The sequence below is a fragment of the Talpa occidentalis genome, unplaced genomic scaffold (assembly GCF_014898055.3).
Source record: "Talpa occidentalis isolate TD23 unplaced genomic scaffold, MPIMG_talOcc4v2.1 talOcc4.2, whole genome shotgun sequence".
Classification (NCBI taxonomy): Eukaryota; Metazoa; Chordata; class Mammalia; order Eulipotyphla; family Talpidae; genus Talpa; species Talpa occidentalis.
The window spans coordinates 118,094,844-118,116,560 of NW_023602073.1; the positions used below are offsets into that span (position 1 = coordinate 118,094,844).

The 21,717-nt window shown below is 39.0% G+C and overlaps 1 protein-coding gene across 1 annotated transcript in view; it reads right to left on the minus strand.

The window, feature by feature from the left end:
* Positions 1-1,808: 1,808 nt before the first annotated feature.
* Positions 1,809-21,717, minus strand: part of MAN1A1 (mannosidase alpha class 1A member 1) — a gene marked incomplete at its 5' end in the record, with an annotated part of 173,424 nt that continues 153,515 nt past the window's right edge. Inside the window, 4 exons of the mRNA XM_037518772.2 lie at positions 1,809-4,472; positions 6,040-6,155; positions 14,110-14,282; positions 15,009-15,228. Coding sequence (XP_037374669.1) covers positions 4,346-4,472; positions 6,040-6,155; positions 14,110-14,282; positions 15,009-15,228 — 636 coding nt within the window. The remainder of the gene's footprint in view (positions 4,473-6,039; positions 6,156-14,109; positions 14,283-15,008; positions 15,229-21,717) is intronic.

A 21,717-nucleotide genomic window follows, 5' to 3' on the forward strand; every position in this document is an offset into this window, starting at 1 on the left:
TGGTTCAAAATTTTTGTTGGTTGAAAATTGATTCCAAACACAAATTTACTCTATTTTCTTACAACTATACAAGTGACAATAATTATATCACCCATTCTTATGATTATTTATATGTAACAGTAGCATGTTATGTAATACCAGTAATTAACATTTTGAAAATAAATTACTCTTTATTTGAAGACATTTGCAAGTAGCCACAGAAAGGTCATTCGCCTATTCACCAAGTGCAGGATGCCATCTCATCTCAGCACTGGAGATGAGAGGTGGGGAGGCCAAATAAAGTGACTTTCTCATGGGGCTTAAATTTTAAGGTATTAGACAAACATTGAAAAACAAGGAGGGCTTCCCTTGGTAGTGCAGGTGGTTGAGCACACTGCTGTGAAGCTGTCCGCAGCCTCAGCAGTGCCAGTTCGAACCCAGCCGGCCAGAGAGAATCCCACTTGGCGCGCAGACCTCTCCTGTCTTGCCCGCTGCTCCCCTCAGCAGTGCATTTCGGTCATCTGCCTGTTCTGCTCCCCGCTCTATCTCTAGTGAATCCTCTCACCCTCCCTCGCCTCTGGCCTGTACCCCAGCTTTTGTATAAAAATAAATAAATCTTGAAAAAAAAAACAACAACAAGGAGATAAAGGTGTAATCTAACAAATGCTAAGTAGAAAATAAAAGATTAAGGGACAAAGAATGATGGGGAATTTTAAATTGGTTTGTCATGGAAGCCATTCTGATAAGGTGACAACTGAACCTTAATAAAGTAGGGAATGAACCATAAAGGTACCAGAAACGGTATTTCTAGGCAAAGAGAACAGCAATCAAACTCTGAAATATTCTAAAAAGTACAACATGAATTTGAAAACCCTAGACTTTTTCAAAATCACTGCAAGCTTTTCTGTACTGTAAGTTCTCACTTTTCTACTAGGTATTTTTGACCTCTCAAATTCAAGTGACCTCCAGCTCCCCTAAACTTCTATGGTATAATTTAACTTGTCATTTATCAGAATTAAATGCCATTTTGTCTTGTTTGGGGTTTAAGAGGTTGGGTGTCTGATCTCCTTGATTGGATTGTAAACTTAAGGACAAGGATCATATTTTATTTTATGCTACTTCTGACACCAAATCCCTGATTCTACCTTACATGCCCTGGTGTTGAACATGTTAGATTCCTAATAGAGATTTTTGATTAACGAAGCCTGTATATGTGAAATCATTTGCAATAAAAATTTTTAACGGGGTATATTTTGTCAATCTAACAATTCAGCTTGCAATTAAAAAGGCAAAGTGCATTTATCTGGCATAGAAGAACTGCAATTTGAGGTGACAGATCTGCATAGAAAACCCAAATAGTGTTCTACTTTCCATCTCCCCAAGAACAAAAGCCAGGGGTTTCTTATATAGAGAAAAAGAGGAAGGAAAGGTAAATGGTTAAAGAAAAGAGTAAATTAGTGTTAAAAAGCTTAAACTATCATAGCTATTCATAATTGGTACTGATTCTATCCTCTGGCAAAAAAAAAATCCATGATCATCAGTCTCTGTGATTTGGATCATTGCTCAAGCAATTGTTTGCTTGATAGTTCCTTAAAGCAACTGCTTTAGGCCCAATCCAAAGTTCTTTGACCCAGTTCAAACAAAACAGGTAACGCAGTTTCACTGTAATAGCTGCCTGGCTCCATTTTAAAAATGGCTCCACTTATGTCAACTTTCAGTTTCCTGGTCAAAATTCTCTGGGTCTGATATGGAATCACTATTAGGATTCAATATTCCATTGCAACTGTTTGTACTCATCCCTACATATATAAAAGCATACTTAAAGGGAGAAAAACATAACAAATGAGGAGGTATATTAAAAGGCTTTATTCACAATAGAGAAATTTTACAAATATAGTTTTTAAAAATTATGCATCAATCTATTATGTTTCCTATAACATTAGGGATTTATATAAAGTTGGAAGTGATAATGGAGTTATGTACAAATCAAAAACAATCAATGTAAAGAACGGGTAATACATGAGTAATGAAAAACATCGCTGAGTTCTGTAAATTGCCACGCAACTTATATATTTAATAGTAATTGCACAAAGTGTATTCAAAACATATGCAGAAAATCAAAACTAAATGCTGCTTGAATTTTTCACCTTTCAGGATGTAAATATACATGTAAACTTAACTGCACAGTTTTGCTATAAATGAATAAAAGGCAGTATCTACCTAAGGGCTTTAGTTGCTTAAAATAATTAACACAAACTATAATTAAATTACATCACCATAACATTAATCTTATCTGGTATACATTTTTGGTGTTTTGAGACTTATGTTAAAAAAAAAAAAGTTCAGAATTGAAAAACCTTTATTGCACTCTGGCAGAGCAATATGCAATACAATCTTGCCTGTTCACACCAGGACACAAAGGTACATTTAGAAAGCAGTGTATACACACCCGAATTTAATATCCTATCTGTTGTAGAAATAAATATCATCTTTGTGCAGTTTCAATTTAAATTGAAAAGCAAAGAAAATAATTTTAAATTGCTAGTCTAAGGACATTCATGTAAAAATTATAATCTGAATACAGATGGCCCAATTTTGGCAATAATCTTTTATATTTTGTCTGTAAGTTCTGGGGAAAAGAACTTTTCTATCTATTCATTTCATAAGGTGAGCTGAAGATATGCATCAAAGAAATTATTCTGGGTCACAGAAACACATTGCAATAATGGTGCGTATTTACTAATTTTATTGATTTATTCATTGACACATACCAATGAACAAAAATGAAAAAAAAAAAAAAGCCCACAAGATGGTCCTTTCAGACAAAGACCTCTTTTAAGATACTTGAAAAGAAACAGCTAAAACTAGTAAGTCTATTGAGAGCTAAGAAAATAAGTGTATTAAATAGTATTAGGTTGAACCACAAAAATTTGCTGATATTGGACAGCTTTGGAAGAACAAATGCAGCAATTTCATATGCCTCAACCTAATTCAAGGGGTTACTCTGATCAAGCTGACCAGTGTTGGTTGAAAACGCAGGTGATAGTCTCTATATCTCTGTATCTGCATCATCATATAGCCCTTTCATGGAAATACATAATGTGCGTCAATCTGAAAACGCAGTGTCACCAAATCTATTGTTGGGAAACCCATTTACAGTTTCAAAACAATAGTATGAAGAAACATAATATTGCTTGTAAGTTGGCAACTCTATGTTGAATTTAACCAGACAAAATATACTATATTTTCATTTAGCCTAAAAGTTTATTAGCTTTTCTTCAATTGACCATGAATAGATACATTAGCAAAGCTTTCAGAGTTAAATCCTGCTTCCATAAATTGATATGGATTAATTTACTAGAATTGAAAAAGGCCTTTCAAATCTGAAAAATCTGACCCAAATGCAAAGATATTATTTCTCAAGGAAAAAAAAAAAGGTGAAATGCAAAGTAAAAGTCCTATGATACACACTTTCTTTAGAGAGACCCAATTTCTTCACATATTCAGTTAAGAGCAAAAGCAAATACACTAAAAGTCATACTATTTCTCTTTAAAAAATATAAATCAGTAATAGCAGAGCTCTGCAAAACTTGAAAGCTACCTCACTTTGTGGTAGGGAATGGAAGAATTAACCAGTACATGATCCAGAAATGACAGAGGGCATATAAAGTAAAATTTGAGAACTAATTCACAAATTAGGAAACACTAACATAATTAACCAACAAAAATGCACAGTGGTGCCAATGAAATGAGGTCAACACGAGATTATCCTTTTGGGATGACATTCTAATTTGATTTACAATGTGAATAAAGTATTTTAGGAGATATTCTATCAAATAATGATAGACCTGCATAAGGAGGCTGTCACAGTTATAAGATCTGTCTCTGGTGGATAGACAAACCAGATTAACATGAAATTGAAAAGGAAAAGCTTTTTTTAATATTTAATTTATTATTATGGCTTTTTGCAACATGGCAAAACATTACAGCTTAAAGCAGACATCATCTCCTCATAGAGGAGGAAAAAGTTTTGCAGTCAAATCAAAATTGTAATTAAGAGGTCATTGGTATACCATTGTATTAAGTGTAATAAAAATGGTACTACACCTTCATGAACTTCAGAGACAATAGCTTATTTTAAAAAAGGTAAAACATGTGGTCTACTGACTCAATAATAAAGATACGATAAGGAATTTAGGTCCCATCTATGCCTATAACAATGAACACAAATGACTGCAAAACAATTTTAGAACTTAGAGTAATCACAGAACTATTAATAAAAATTCATCATGTGCCTGAATACCAGAAAAGGAATTATTAAGGTATGCAGTGAAGGGAATGGAGCAGGATAAAATATAAAATGTCTTTATTTTGCATTGATTTCAACTTCCTTTTTATCTGTAGGAAGAATAGGGAGAAGATGTGCCTCGGTATTGAAGATCCAATGTTCCAGTGGAAGAAGGTCATCATCAGAAAATATTAAGTACAAATATCTGGAGAGAGAAACAAGATCATGAGGTCTGAGAAATCATATCAGGCATTGAAACCAGAAAGATTAATCAAAAACCACATCAATATCTCCATTCTACAGTGAGCCATGGAAACAGCAAAACTGTGAGGGGATATGCTAGTTAATGAGTGAAGTAGCTACTCTGTGCTTTAATATTAGTGTATGAGCATATACAAAGCATTCCCATGTCTTAAACTTATATATCATCTCTCTCCTTGTTTGTAGTCTTTCTTTCCTTAGTTTCAGTTACCTGTGTTGACCTGTGACCTAACAATAATATATAGTATAGATTTTGAGAAAATGATGGACAGAGAGGCAATGTTCACATAACTTTTATTATAGTACATTGCTATAACTGTTCTTCTTTATTATTAGTTATTATTGTTAATCTCTTAATGTACCTAGTTTATAAATTAAGACTTTATCATAGGTTATGTATGTATAGGAAAAAAACCATAGTATGCATAGGTTTTGGCATCCACTGGGGGGTTCTTGGAATGTATAACGTATCTCCCCACTAATAAGGGGCATCCTTCAAATAACTGAAAACACAATTGCAATTATTGCAGGTAGAGTGGCATTCTTAAGTTATTCTTGACATTGTTTGAATGTGTTCATGATAAAGAAATCTGCATAGAAGATCTACCCATATGCTCCAGCCTCATCCTTTTTTTTAAAATTAAATTATTATTTTTACTAAGGTATCATTGGTTTACAGTGTTTTAGGTGTGTTAAAATTGTGACCTTGGTTTACAGTGTTTTAGTTGTGTTAAAATGAGCATCTTACACAGATCAATATACAGATTCAATGCAATCCTTGTCAAGATTCCAATGGCATTCTTCAAGGAAATAGAGCAAGCACAAAATATCCCCAAGAGTCAAAGCAAATGTAGACAAAAGAATGTAGGTATTGGGCTCCCACACTAAATTATAACACAAAGTAATAGTAATCAAAGTAGTATGATATTGGAATGAAAACAAATACACAGCCCTATGGAATAGAATTGAAAGACCAGAAATAAACCTATTTATATGGACAGTTAAACCAAGACAATGGAGTCAAAAGTATACAATGGAGAAAGGAAATTCTATTTATCAAATGGTGTTGGGAAAACTGGACAGTCAAATGCAAAAGAATGAAACTAGAACACTCTCACATTATACACAAAAATTAATGCAAAGTGGATAAAAGAATTAGATGTAAGACTTGAACCCCTAAAATACATTGAAGAAAACAGGCAAAACACTACATGACATTAACTTCAGTGATGTCTTCTGGGACTTGACTATAATGGTAATGGAAACAAAAGCAAAAAAAAAAAAAAAAACAAAAACAAAAAGAAAGAACAAATAGGACTACATCAAACTAAAAAGCTTATGCACAACAACAAAAAGCTATCATTAAAACAAAGATACCCTACTGAATAGGAGAAAACATTTGCACATCACAGAATCCTCAAAATCTGCAAAGAACTCACACAAGTAATTTAACAAGAGGAAAACAACCTGGTAGAAAAGTGGGCAGAAGAGCTAAATCGGTCACTACTTACTTTAGTGTCTCTGCCAGGAAGAAACTCTGCTGTACGTCATCATAACTCTCATGCTTGAGGTACACATCCCTTAGTCCTGAATAACCTCCATTCACTCTGCAGTGACTTTCCAGGGCCTAAATTATTACAAAGAAGAAGGGAAAAAATAGTCACATTTCAGTAAACAGCTTGTCACTAATTTTTACAGTTATATTGTCAAATTCAAAAAACTGGGATTCAAATTAAGTGACGGATTACAAATTTTAGGTGAAAATTTACAAAATCAGAAAATGTAAATGCAAATAAAGTTGAAGGTCATAAGGATAATATATCTCAATTTGGAATTTTTGTCAGTTGATTTTTACCATTTCCTTCTATGACAAAGAGTAGGGTTGTTCAAACTATGGACAACATTCTAAATCGTGTCTACCATCTGTGACTGTTTTGCTACAATGGCAGAGTGGAATAGTTGGTATGATCCTTCCAGGAAAGGTATACTGACCTCTACTCTAGAGATATTGTTAATACCAATTGTGATTATAAACTACTACCTGAGAAAGTGTACTGGACCAAAACAGTTGCTACTGTAATCAGAGTATCTTACTTATTTCTTACAAGTTGATAGTGATATACTCATTAGTGGTATTGGTGACAGGTAAAAGAAGATAGAAGGCAGATAGAAAAACATATATTTCTAAAACATGTTTGTTTTTCTTTAGTCTGGGATGGAAGAAGATGGGATGAATCTACTGGCTATTATCTAGAGAGAAATGACACTACATTCCTCTAGTAGTTAGCTGACTAAAATGAATATTTGGAAGAGATGGGTCTGGGCAGTGTGGGAATGAAACTTTAGGTAACAACCTGAAACACTTGCCTTCCACTTTGTCAGCTGCCATTAAGCGACTACTCTTTGTATTTGTAAGTTATAGCGCTTACCTAGTTACTGGCCATATTCCTGCCTAGGAAAGTTATTTTCTACTCATTGACATCCCACTAATCCTATTAGTCACATAATTTGTTCCTAATTTGTAAAATGTGGACCAAACGATAAACTTTAAGACCAAAACTCTAATATTTAAAATACAGAAAACAGGGGGTCTCCCTGGTGGCACAAGTGGTTAAGACACAACCTATGAAGCTATCCGCAGGTACTGCAGCACAAGTTCGATCCCCAGCCAGCCAGGGAGCTACCCACATGGTGCAGCAGACCTCTCCTGACTCGCTTGCTGCTCCCCTCAGCAGTCTATTTCAGTCAATCTGCCTGTTCTGCTCCCTACCGTCTCTGGTGAATCCTCTCAGCCCCCACACTTCTGGCCTGTACCCCAGTTCTTGTATGCATAAATAAATAAATCTTTAAAAAATAAAATATAGAAAATATTAACAAGATAAAGTTACAGATCATTTACTTATTTTTCACTTTTCTCAGAACCTTGCCCCTCTATTTTTTTAAAATTATTTTCAACTAATATATATACATATTTAAAGATTTATTTATTTATTTACACAAGCACTGGGTACAGTCAGAAGCATGGGAGGGTGAGAGAATTCACCAGAGCCAGTGCGGGGAGCAGAACAGGCAGAGAGATGGAGGACACTGCTGAGGGGAGCAGCAGGCACGGCAGGAGAGGTCTGTGCGCCATGTGGGACCCTTGCTGGCAGCCGGGGATTGAACCAGCACTGCAGAGGCTGCGGGCAGCTTCGAGCGCAGCGCTCAACTGCTGTGCCACCGGGGAGGTCCTGCCCTTCTTTTTTTATAAGTATAATTATATCCCATGGGCCTACCTGGTGGTGCAAGGGGTTAAGCACTGCACCATGAAGCAATCCAAAGCCCCTGCAGCATATGTTCAATCCCTGGTCCACCAGGGAGCAACCCACATGGCGAAGCAGACCTCTCCTGTCTTGCTCTCTGCTCCCCTCAGCAATGTACTTCAGTCAGTCTGCCTATTCTGTTCCCCACTCTGTCTCTGGTGAGTCCTCTCACCCCTGGCATCTCTGGCCTGTCCCCCAGCTCTTGTATGCATAAATGAATAAATCTTAAAAAAAAGTATAATATATCCCATTTCTCTTCTATTTTCCCCAACTACCAAGAAGATACAGACCTTGTCATTCAGTTGAGAAAAATTTTCATTTGCTAGAAAAGAGCTTTGGAGGAAAACAGAGCTTTAAGGTGTATAGACCCAACAAGAGGGTAGGGAGGCAGGAGGCAGGAAGCAGGAGCAGGCCACGCATGGCGTGGGGAGCCCCACTTCCATCTGCAGACACTGATAATGAGGATATTGATTTTGCACACTAGACTGGAGGGCAGAAGGGAGAGAGCAGGGGACCATGGGGAGAAGCATTTAGCAATCAGGTTAAAGAAACTCTAACTGGCCAGCTACATGAATAAAGTAAGTATCTCCTAATTTGATACTTTTAAAAGCTCCTGGGAAAACAAGAACAATCAATTAAAAAATGCTTCTGTTATTCTCTAAGTTTCAGACTTGAACCAAGTGGAGGAAAGCCTGAAGGAACTTTAAACTTCTGTTTTTTTTTCCCCTTTCTTCCTTTTCTGATAAAAAGACTTTTTGACAAAAAGTCAAAATAGAGTTAGTAAAAAATTCTTGGTGAAAACAGAAAGAAATCCAGATTTAGAAGAAATGGGCAAGTTTGTTGTTACTAAACATAATGGAATCCTAGTTCCAGACAGTTCTTAAAAAAGATTTTAACCACAAAACTTTTTCTTAGTTTGTCTCTTGAAATTCTTTGGTGATAACAAATGAGAGGATCAGCATGATAAATTGCTGGCCCTTCCTTCTACAGAAATTTCTCTATGTGCTGTCTTTTGTCATAGGAAAAGAGTTGTTTGAGGGTAGACAATGTCCCATCAATTTCCCTCTTTATAGCTCATTCCCACTCATTCTTTTTCTCCCACAGCCCTATTGTGATGAGCCATGATAGCCCAGATTGCAATCCAAAGGTCCAGGGGAGGGCCTCCCTGGTGGTGCAAGGGGTTAGGACGCAACCTACAAAGCTATTCGCAGCTACTGCAGTATGAGTTTGATCCCCAGCCAGGGAGCTACCCACATGATACAGCAGACCTCTCCTGTCTCACCGCTGCTCCCCTCAGCAGTGTATTTCAGTCATTCTACCTGTTCTGTTCCCCACTCTGTCTTTGGTGAATCTTCTCACCTCCTATACCTCTGGCCTGTACCCCAGTTCTTGTATGCATAAATTAAACAAACAAACAAACAAACAAACAAACAAATAAATGTCCAGGGAAGGAGCAAATCCCAGTTCTAGTCTTCCTAACTCTGGCCTCCAAGCAGCATTCCCTTTCTCAACATGGGACTATAGTAAGAAAAAGCTAGATGAAGGCATGCTTAGCACAGTGTCAGGGATCTTTCAGAGTTCTGGAGAAGCACGGCCACGTTTGTTTTTTGAGGCTTTTGATAAATTAAAAGAAAAGGAAGAAATAAAGTAGAAGGAGGCATTTTAAAATTTCCAGTCAGGAAAAATCTTCATGTCAGTACTCTAATTTTGGAATTTAGGAACATGAAGCTGGGACAGGCAGCCCTCTCGTATCCCAGATACAGGGTTCAGCTTTACTGTAGATCCTGGTGGAAGCACACAGGTATCTCTGCAGTGCAGTCAGATCAGAACATCAATTCACGATAGTATGTTCTTGGGACTCTCAGGCTCTAGGCAGGGGGACCACGTCAATTTGACATAAATGCTGGTATTAGGGGCATGTGTAACTGGGATGTGCCAATAGAGGATAGGAAGATGTTTACAATGATTGGACTCTAAACAAAAGGAGAGACAAGTCTGACCCCTAAGTTATTATACTTGTGCGGGGGACAGAAAGGTAAGAGAACAGCAAGCAGCACCATTACAAAACACATCTCTGTAACTGTGCTATTCCTATTCCATTCCCAGGAAATAGGAGACATTTTCCCTGCTCCCACTTACATCCAGCAGCCCTGGATTACAAATCACTGGATTCCATGAACTGTTTTTCCTGATTGTCTGAAGTTGGGCAAGAAGGAACAAAGCTGATACATATTAGAGGTACAGTGAAGGAAGAAGGAGAGACACTTAGAAATGAGACAGGTGGAGAGGCTGCTTTTGATCCTTCATCCTGGTGGCTTTAGGATTTTGACAGAGACAATGGCAGTTGTTATTGTCACTTTGTGGATTATATGGGTACGTTTTGAATTTTGGGTCTCTCTCTCCATCCCAGCTCTCTGGGACTTCCTAACCCCTTTTGTGTGGTTCCTGCTGGTAGATGCCTCGGATTTGATCTGGCGCTTTTGGGCCTCAGTTGCCCCATTCCTGGACTAGACTGTGTGGCTAGGCATTTGCCCATTAGGAGATGAGTACTTTTTAGAGTTTGATTTGGACTCTGTTATTTGAAATCTTTTCTTTTTCTGTCTATGCTCTTTGAACTTTCACACCAATGAAAGATCTTTGAGTACACCAAGAGTCTGTTTTCTTTGCCTTTGTGTACATGGATGGTAGGCCCTTAGAATAGGAAAAATGGATTTTTCTCTTAACAGTTCAGGGTCCCTGGGTTCCACTTGGCATTGTGTGGTTTTAGCATGAGTTAAAGTCTAAGGAAGAAAGTATCACTCTGAGAAAAGTATTCTCTTATCTACGAGGTTAGGTAGACAGTTATCTACAGAGATTTGTAAGAGTGGATCCCAGGGAACCGGGTTGCAATGACTGACTGCCTAAGTTTGGTTTGACCTCAAGGGCAGAACACAGAAAACTAGGCCTTGGTGGTAGGTGTAGCATGGTGACATACATCTTAAGAGCTGTGAGCCTATACACCTGAATCATATATATTGTGTTGTTATTGTCACCTCAATAAAATAAGAAAATAAAATTCCCAACCTCCACCCTATCCCTAACACCACAAAACCAGACATATCAAAGAGAGTCTAGAAATCAGGATCAAGGCTGGGAAATAGAAGCAGGAAATGGGAATTTAGATCATTCTCTGAGAACCACAACATCCCATGTTAGATTTGGAAGACTAGGAAGAATTGTGTATACACACAAGGAAGAAGAAAAGTCCCTTTATAAGACTTCCTTGCCACCATGGGCCAGCTGTAAGATTACATAATTGACATGTGTCTACATTAACAGATCATATATAATCTGTACTTACTACTTACATATGAATATGCATAACTTACAGTATGAGCTTTATCCAAAATTAATTATACATGTTCAATTGGGAGGAATTTAATCAAGTCATTCACGACATTATTGAGGACAAAGCAAGCATTACCAGGTGTATTTTTTTCTTTTGAGTTATATTCCCAGGTGCGTGAGCACCTATGACTTGCTGACCATGGTAAAGGCAGGCTCAGTCTTCACTGGTGGATTATATACTTTCATATCTTGTTTAACACTGTTATTAAAAAACTTACTTAAGACAAAGAAAACAGGTTCATTATGTGTATCAATGAAGAAGACTGAGAAAGGTGTGCTTTCTTAGAAGACAGGAATGTGGCTGACATACTTTGCAATCTGCAAGTATGGGCGAAAACAAGTAAATAAGGAATAAATGAGTTATCTCAAGACTAGCTAATGTTGCTGTATCATGGTGTTAACATTAGCCAGGGTTGTATAAATCTATTAAAAGAACAAATTTGAGTGCAGGCTGGGCAACAACACTAAGAGGAGAGTTGCTTAAGTCATAGTGCTCAGCCCTGAGAGACCTCACAAATAGTAACCATGTCATGAAGAGGCAGAGGGAAATGGAAGATGAAGAGGGAACAGCTGGCAGAATGTTCCGTCTTCAGCTAACAGAGGAAACACAGTAGAGAGAAGGAATTTTTTCCCCTCGGCGCCCCCCAGTGCACAGAACACAGTAAATTCTGGTTTCAAAAGGAACAACTTCCTGAAACTTTCAGATATTAAAAAATGGATAATTAGTATACTATTAGGCAGTATATTCCTCTTTGCTGTAAAGTTCTTGAATTGATGAGGACTACTCATCTGGCAAAGATACAAATTAAGTGGAAGTGTGGATCGAGATGAATTTTAAGAGTCCCAATGTTTTAGTTTGGGTTCCCTTTAACACAGAGCTTGAGACAAGGGTTAGATGAATAAAGTTTACTGGGGAGGTGATACCAGAGGTGATCGTGTGGGGAGAGTAAGCTGGGAAGAGGGAAGAGCAAGTGGAATATGTACTCTATGGAGGCTCATTCCTGCTGGAAACCCTCTGAGGTGGTGGGTAGAATGCAACTTAGAATTATTCTTCAAAGAAGGGGAAGTTTGGGATAGCTGTCCATCAGTTCCAAAACCCGAGGGATGGCTCCAAAACCTTATGGGTGAAGGTTGCCCTGAAGCTGTTAACTCCCCACAGTCACCTGTCTGGGAAGCAGCTCTGAGTCTCAACAGCTGAGGGGCACTGGGAGCTGGAAGTGACACTGCCCACATGCTAGCACCCTGAATAGGGGGAGGGAGGCATGGGGGTGATGGGGCATATGTGGTGATAAGATAATGGGACACAGCAACTAGACACTACCACACCTGCTATGATTTTTGTGCTTTAAAACAGGCAAGGGACCCTTCCCTGTACCCCCAAACTTCCCTTCCCATCTCCCCACTCCACCTCAAGTTCCAGCAGAAGTTATCAGTGGCAAAAACGAAGACACTGTGTTGTGACACAGGGAAGCAATTTCTATCATATGACACACTAAAGAGTGGGCAACAGATAAAAACACTAACTCATAAAGCCTACCTCACTATCCTACAAAGTTTCTGAAGAGTCAAGCAAACCAAAGCCTCCTGCTCACATGGCAACAAATTTACTTACTTTCTATTTTTGGTCAATTCCCTGTTATACATTTTTCACATTCTAACATCTCTAAAATTGGCAGGTCATAATTTAATTGGTGGTGTTCTTTCCTACTGGCAGATAAAATAATGGTGCTTCTTATAAATTATGGTGTTTTAGATTTGATGAAAAGTACTATTCCTGATATTTTCAGTGGGAACTGATATTTGTAAGGTATTAGCTTCATTTACTTGCTGAGCTACTGAAGACCAAAATAATTCCCTACCCAAAACTCAGATGATCCTTAATTTTAACATATTTTCCAGAGAAAATCTAGAAATTAAAAGAAATGTGAATTCCAACCAACAAAACTATTAAGACAAAACAATTTGCTATTACTTAAAATGACTGATCACTAGTAATAAGACAGACAATGCATGAAGAGAGTAATAAGCAAAATTCATCAACAGTTTCCTAAGATACGAGTTCAATTTTATACAAAGGCAGTATTCATTTTAGCCTTGCTGAGAGAAGTCATTCCTAATGGGTGTTTTTTAAAGATAGCTGACTTCCTAAGTTAGCTAGAGAGTACAAATGCTATTAAAGCATTTTCTTATTCTTTTCCCCAAATTCCCTCCTACACCTTTCAGAATAATAGCTTTTAAAATTAAACATTGTTTGATGCATATCCTGGAGGGCTCCACTGTTGGTATCCAGCATACAAACTGTTCAATAAGTCAGTTTGGGAAGCTATTCAGCAGGAAGAGACCCAAGAGGTGACAAAGACAAAGTAATACATTGGACAGATGGAAAGCTTACAGATATTCAGAGAAACCTGACCCCAGTGAAGAAATATTCATGTCCAAGTTGTTTTATTCTGTCTAAAATTTTAATCGAAGTAGCTAATTTACTTTAAGTAAAAGCAAGTATCTATTCAGTGCTCAAAGATTAATATAAAAGCCCACATAGTGGTACCCTGAAATAGACACCAGACTGGGATGACTCTCCCCAAGTTGCCAGTAACCCTTGGTGGAATTAAGTGATCATTTCTAGAGTCACTGGGAACTTAATCGTCTAATATGCCTTTCTAGAGATCTCCTTCAAAATCAAAGTTCCTAGGCAGGCATATCATTGTAACATAAAGCAAAGTTAAAGGCAGGAATAAAAGGTGGTTTAATTGAAAACACAGTTTGAATGGAAAAAATTCTGGTCAAAGTGTTAAAAATCATAGAAAAGTTGGTATGCCAGGTTTGTAGGTATCACTCATCGTTTTTTCCAGACATTTATCTATTAGAACAATAAACAGATGGAAACATCACCTCAACAGCTTCCCAGGCCCATTTCCTGTACTTTGGATCGTGTGTCAGTCGCCACATGTACATGTAAGTCTCAACCACTTCTGGTCGCAGAATGTAGTATTTTTCATTTTGCCTTGTAGCAATGGCTTCAACACCACCGTCGAATCTGAAAGCTTCTGGTCCCAGTTTCACCACTGACGAACATGCAACGGGTGACAAGTGTTACTGACATGGACAACACTCAGTGTCTGTAACTTACATGCAACTAGGAAGTACTTTATGGCACTCAAGAGAAATGCAAAAACAATCATGTTAAGGGATAGTTTTAAAATCAAATAATAAAACATTCAACAGACTTAAAACTTTATTATGTAAGAGAATCCATTTTAGAAAATAACAGCAATTTTTATTTTTCTTTGGTTTAACCACCAGGTGGGTGCAAGCAACTAGGAAATGCCTTACAAGTTAGTAGGAAAATCAGTGGTTGAGAGTTCCAGGGCATTATATCATGAGAAGTGTAATTTAATTTTTGTGCTTCAAACTCCTATTTTATAAGAAGTGAGCCAGACTGAATCTATTTCTTGGGGATACCGGGAAAAATGAGTCAAGGCTTATAAAATATAACATTTCCTATGCCCTGGAACAAAGCCCCCTGCCCACTGTGATTTACCTAAATAAAGTACCATCAACATGGCCAGGATTTTTGTTTCTTGGCAAACTAAGGGTAGGGAGACATTTTTATGTAGAGAAACAGTCTCTTAAACTAAACATACAAGTTCCTGTAAGACATTAATCATGCCCATCACATTTCATCAGGCATGTGACTGTTCTTTCAAGGTAGCAATGACAAAGTTCCTTCATGAAGGAAATATGAGCACATAGGAATAGGCTGTAAATGATGAGTAGTAACATGTACTCACATGTGCGATTGTAAGATTCATGACAGGTGCGGGCAATTTCAGCCCCGAGTTGAAGGTAGTGTTGGGTCAGGCCTGCGGGAGCGTCATCTGCCCCAAGAGCAAACATGCCTCCGGCAAAGCACGTCAGGTGGCCCATCTTGTGTTCCAGAAGACCCCCCTTCCACTCTGCGATGTAAGTCAGTCCTGTACTAGACTTGCGGATCAAGTGAGTCTCGATTGCCTGAAAATAATTTTTGACATTTTGTAATCTTTTCTCAAATTTATTTATTTATTTTTTTTTTAAACACTTTTTTTTTTTTTTTAAATTTATAGAGGCATGTTTTTATTTATTTATTTGTTTGTTTGTTTGTTTGTTTATACATGCACTGGGTACAGTCAGAAGCGCGGGAGGGCGAGAGAATTCACCAGAGCCAGAGCGGGGAGCAGAGCAGGCAGAAGGACTGAAGTACACTGCTGAGGGGAGCAGCGGGCGGCAGGAGAGGTCTGCGCGCCATGTGGGACCCTCCTCCGGTGGCCGGGGAGCAGCCGGGGATCGAACCGCTGCGCCGCAGAGGTCGCCGGCAGCTTCGCAACCCAGCGCTCAACCGCTGCGCCACCGGGGAGGCCCCTTTTCTCAAATTTATAATAACAGCACCCCGACATTAATAAAACAAGAAAAACACATCATTTTCAACTTGGGTTTGATTTCACAAATCATGTTCTACCAGAAATTTTATCTCACTGCTTTCTACATTTTCCCTGTAGTCTATGCCTTCTTGGACTGGTTAGTGAGAGTTAATGCTGTTGGACTGGTCATTTTTTTTTAAAGATTTATTTATTTATGCATACAAGAACTGGGATTCTGCCAGAGGTGCAGGAGGTGAGAGGATTCACCAGAGACAGAGTGGAGAGCAGAACAGGCTGATCTACTGAAATATACTGCTGAGGGGAGCAGCAGGAGAGGCCAGAGAGATCTGCTGTGCCATGTGGGTCACCTCCCTGACCAGGGATCAAACTCATGCTGCCAAGGCTGTGGACAGCTTCACAGTACTGTGCTTAACCCTTTGCGCCACCAGGGAGGCCCCAGCATTCATGTTGGTTTTGCTTGGCTCCCTGATCAAACACTCATAGTGCTCAAACCCCAAAAGCTGTCTGCTTCTCCTAGACAGGCCACTGGTGTAGCTGTAATAGATGGTTTGGTGCATTTCCATTTTCACAAATGCAGTCACAAATAAAGAACAGGCACTAACATGGATGAAGAACAGTAATTATGTGGAAAAAATGCAGGCTGGTGGTATTACCTTCCTTCTGCTCTCTTAGGCTCTAGTGAATAGCAAAACAGTACAAAAGAGAAGCTGTTTGGATTCACACTGCCTAGCCCTAAATTCTGCTCTGATACATACTATCTACTAACTTTGTATGTAATATAGATCCCTAAATCTGAGTAGCCTCACCCACCAAATGGGAATAATAATGTCTACTGAGAGACTACAGCATTTTGTTATTAAATTGGTCACTACTGTGTCTAACACTGGATAAAAAAATTTATTATCATCAGTCACACCTTCATCATGATGATACTTGAATTAAAGTCCTCCCAAATAATTTTATTAAAAGGTACATTAGTGTACAATGAATAATTTTAAAAAAATTTGTAAATTTGGGAGAAATGATTTATAAAACACCTTTTTTGTGCCTTGCATTTTTGATTTTCCTTTAAAGTAGATAGGGAAAAATGAAAAAAGACTATATGTTAAAAAAGGAAAAATGAAGTTTGGAATTAATTATCAATTTCCACTTACTATAAGAAGAAATACTTTCTCCCCCACCTCCAATAACTTCACAGAAGGAAAAGAGCTCTGACTGATATACTAACATCAAACAAAAAGAAAAAGGAGGGAATTCTAGGAAGCAGATATGGAAATAATATACACAGACAAAACTGGTGATAGAGAAGAATAAATGAAAATTAATGCACAGACAGATCAAACCTTTCCCATTTTTATTAGAAATAAAGAAATGAAACCAAGATGGTAAGAAATAAATGAACAAACTACTGTGATCATTAAATGTGGTTAAGCTAATTCTATTGGTGATCTAGTTATTACATTAATATTTCATTCTTATTTAATGCAACTGAACATCTTAGCTATTTACACTTTTCATAGCACAAACTGTAATAAAGTTTTCCAAGCAGATACTTGCTCATCACCCAAGAAATTATTCTTTCTACATGGCAAGAGTAACAGCTTTTGAGCATGGATTAGAGAAACATTATTACCCTGTTATGGATTCTGAATAAAGTACTATTTTTTTTTTGGCATGATTCTGACCAAGTTGCTGCCTCTCAAAATAAACTACAACAAACTTCCAAGACCTTCAAAGCAATGTTTATGTGGCAAAGGGAAAATGTAAATAAACATAAAGGAGGAAAAGATAGTCTTTAGTGAATGAAAAAAATGTGTCAAGCATATAAAGAATTGGTTAGGAAAAAGAGTATTGTATATTTTGTGATGTCATCCTTCTATATTTGAAAAAAAAATAGTTTGATGAATTCTTTGGGATCCTAAATGTCTAATACATCATCTGCTCCAGTACCAGGCACCCCAATACACCTCAGTATAATGAACATCCAGCAATGAGGGTTCTTGTTTTGCTCTCAATATGGACAAATAGACAGTGGAAACCTCAAAGTGCTTTGTAATTAAAACAAATGAAGGAAGGGGGCGGATCAACATGGCTAGGAGGAAATGCTGCGAGTAAGATCTCCCATTAAAAAAAAGTTAATAGGGAGGAAAACCGGCAGGTCCCAGTGAGAACTGGGACACGGAAGATAAACGGGCGACTCCAGCAAACTACCCGAAGAAGAAAGTTGCCATAAAAGAGGACTAGAAGGGAGGAAAGCTCAGAACCCTGCTACCCTCCCCCACCCACAAAGTCGGCACTCTCCGACCAACAGAAAGGAGGAAAAAACAAAAAAACTAAAACAACCAACAAGAACAAACTATGCATCAAGCGGGACTGTGAGTGGAAAGGAACTATTTCAGCCACCACACCCGTGAAATGGAGCTGTGGAGAATCCTGCAGGATTTGCTGCAGAGGTGAGTGAATGGCTCCGGGCACCATTAGAGAAAAACAAAGACTCCCAGAGAACTACACACAGCCCCAGGCCAGCCGGTAAGCTTGTGCGGAAAAGCGGCGCCTTGAAAAGGATACACGGATCGAGGCTGCCCAGGTCCCCATGCCTGTGACCTAGGCTTGCGGGGAGATGCGCGGGGGGGTGGGGGGGGGGCCCTCACTAAGGTGAATGTCCCTCACTGAGTAATCAGAAACCAGGCGCCAGGACATGGGAGTGGGATGCAAAAGTCGCCATTTCTGCAGACACTGAACTGGGCTACGGCCTGTGTCCAGGACCTGAGGGCTTTGGAACTGAGACCCGGGGCACGAAATTTGGGGTGTGGGATCCCCACGACGGTGGGGCACAAGGCAAACACAGCACCCTAAAGCCGTTGAGGCTTTCCCCACTACTCCCACTCTGTTCCCCTGTCCCACGGGGTTAAAAACAAAACAGCTCCCCAAGGACACTAGGAGAGATCTCTGGCGCCACCTAGTGACCAGAAAAAAAATGACCAACACCCCATAGAATAGGGACCTTTCTTCAGTAAAGACTACTTGAAACCGGCAGAAGGCTCCCAGAAGTCAGAGGTAAGCTGGGAAGTTCTCCCAAGCCAGACCCCTTCTGACCAGCAGTCGGATCCCAGTGGGGGAGCAGGCACCCACGGCCGGGGCAGACCGGGCGCGCAGAAGAGTATGCCTGTCTCCGAAACGCCATTTTAGAATAGGGACCGTTCTTCAATAAAGACTGCTTGAAACCGGCAGAAGGCTCCCGGAGGAGCCAGAGGTGAGCTGGGAAGTTCGCCCAGGCCAGGCCCCTTCTGGCCAGCAGTCCGACCCCAGAGGGGGAGTGGGCACCCAGGGCTGGGGCAGACCGGGCATGCGGAAGAATGTGCCTGTATCTGAATTGCCATTTTAGAATAGGGACCTTTCTTCAGTAAAGACTGCTTGAAACTGGCAGAAGGCTCCCGGAGGAGTCAGAGGTAAGCTGGGAAGTTTGCCCAAGCCAGGCCCCTTCTGACCAGCAGTCCCAGCCTAGAGGGGGAGCGGGCACCCACGGCCAGGGCAGACCAGGCATGTGGAAGAGTGTGCCTGTCTCCAAAGTGCCATTTTAGAACAGGGACCTTTCTTCAATAAAGACTGCTTGAATTTGGCAGAAGGCTCCCTGTGGAGCCAGAGGGGGAAGGTTCCCTGTGCAGTCAGAGGTGAGCTGAAGGCCCCCACAAGCCCAGTTCCACCTGGCAGGAAGTTGGAGTCCAGAGGAGGATCCAGAGATTTGGAACCCAGAGTGCAATCCAACTGCCCCACCTCCAGGGAAGTCTGTGGGACTTCAAGACACACATTTGTAACTAAACACAGAAGGAGGAGAGATTCTGTGACAGTGACCATTAACATACTCAAAGTACCACTGCCTCACTAGACTTCTGGCATAACAGTTTTTGACTTGTTTGGATTGCCAGTTTCTGAAACTCCCGAAAGAACACACCAAAAAGATGCCAGCCAGTACCAGCGGCACAGTGTCCCAATGCATAAGGCAAATTAGAAGACAGGCAACAGGGAAAAGAAAAACTACAAGCAAAGTAGCATCGCTTCAGAAAAAAGACACACCACAAAAAAAAAAAAAACAAAAAAAACACCCACCAGCTTGCAACTACGGTGACTTGGAAGAACTCTGAGCCTTCCAGAAAAAAAACTTAAAATTGCTGTGATGAAAAAACTGATGGAAGTCATTAAGGAAAACAACGCTCAGAAGAATGAAACTGAGTCCCTGAAGTAGGAAGTAAAAGAAATACAGGAGATCAAAGAATTAATGGAGGCACTAAAGAATTCTGGGAAAAGCAATGAAAGCAGAATAGATGAAATGGAAGAATGAATAAGTACTCATGAAGAAACAGAAATAAAAAGAACCAAAACAGAAAAGGAAAGAGAAGTATGAAGGAAAAAGACCGAAGAAAGACTTTGGGAACTATCTGACTCCATGAGGAAAGGAAATATAAGAGTTATAGGAATCCCAGAAGGAGAGGAGAGAGATGTAGGAACAGAGAAAATATTCAAGGAAATAATTGAAGAGAACTTCCCAAACGTGAAGAAGGAGCTGAAAATTGATATACAAGAAGCAAGAAGAACACCAAACTTCCATGATGAAAGGAAAAATACAGCAAGACACATAATAGTAAAGCTCCCAAGAATGCAAGACAAGGGAAAAATAATGAAGCTGACATGAGGGAAGAAACAGATAACATTCAAAGGAAAACCAATCAGACTGACATCAGACTTCTCCGAAGAAACACTATGGGCAAGGAGAGAGTGGAGGGACATAGTCAACAGACTCCAAGAAGACATGCCAACCAAGAATACTCTATCCCGCAAAGCTCTCCTTCCTCTATGAAGGAAGAATAAGGACCTTCCCAGACAAACAGAAACTCTGGAATTTCATTACGACTAAACCCCCACTCCAAAAAAATACTATAAGGAGTCCTAAAGCCAGAACCTCAGAGGGACGAATAACAACGAAAGAAGGAAAAAAAAAGTTATTAAAAGAATAAATAAAATCAAAGGAAACACAGACACAATGGCAAATACAGATGCTAACATATCAATATTAACTCTAAATGTAAATGTACTAAACTCTTCAATAAAAAGACACAGAGTCGCAGTCTGGATTAAGAAACAAAACCCAACCTTTTGCTGTCTCCAGGAAACACATTTAGCTACAAAAGATAAAAATAGACTCAAAGTTAAAGGATGGAAAACAATCCTTCAAGCAAATGGACCAAAAAAGAAAGCAGGAACAGCTATACTTATATCAGATAAAACAGAGACCCTAACGGTCACTACATTATGATCAAAGGGACAATACTTCAAGAAGAAATAACACTCATTAACATATATTCACTAAACGAAGGAGCACTGAAATATATCAGACAACTATTATCATCTTTGAAAACAGACATCAGAGAAAACATATACGTAGTGGGAGACTTCAAAACACCACTATCAACAATGGATAGATCAATGGGACAAAAAATAAATAAAGACACTAAAGCTCTAAATAAGGATCTAGAGCGCTTGTGCTTAACAGACATCTCTAGAACACTAAACCCAAGAAAATCTGAGTACACATTTTTCTCAAGCACACACGGATCATTCTCCAGGATCAATCACATACTGGGACCCAAGACAAACATACACCAAGATTGAAATCATAGCAGCCATCTTTTCTGACCATGAATGCATCAAACTAGAAATAAACCATGAAAAGAAGGCAAGGAACTCTCCTACCTCATGGAGATTGAAACCCACACTACTGGAAAACCACTGGACTAATGAGGAGATCAAAGAAGAAATTCAAAAATTCTTTGAATTGAGTGACAAGGAGGACACCAATTTCCTAAGTGTATGGGATGCAGCAAAAGCAGTAATAAGGAAAATATATAGCAATAAAGGCTCACATCAAGAAACAAGAAAGAACTCAAAGAAACAACTTAATCTCAAAGCTCAAAGATCTAGAAAAAGAACAACAAAAAACTCCAAAACCAGTAGAAGAAAAGATATAATAAAAACCAAAGCAGAAATAAATGAAATCGAAACTAAAAAAAATATCCAAAAGATCAAT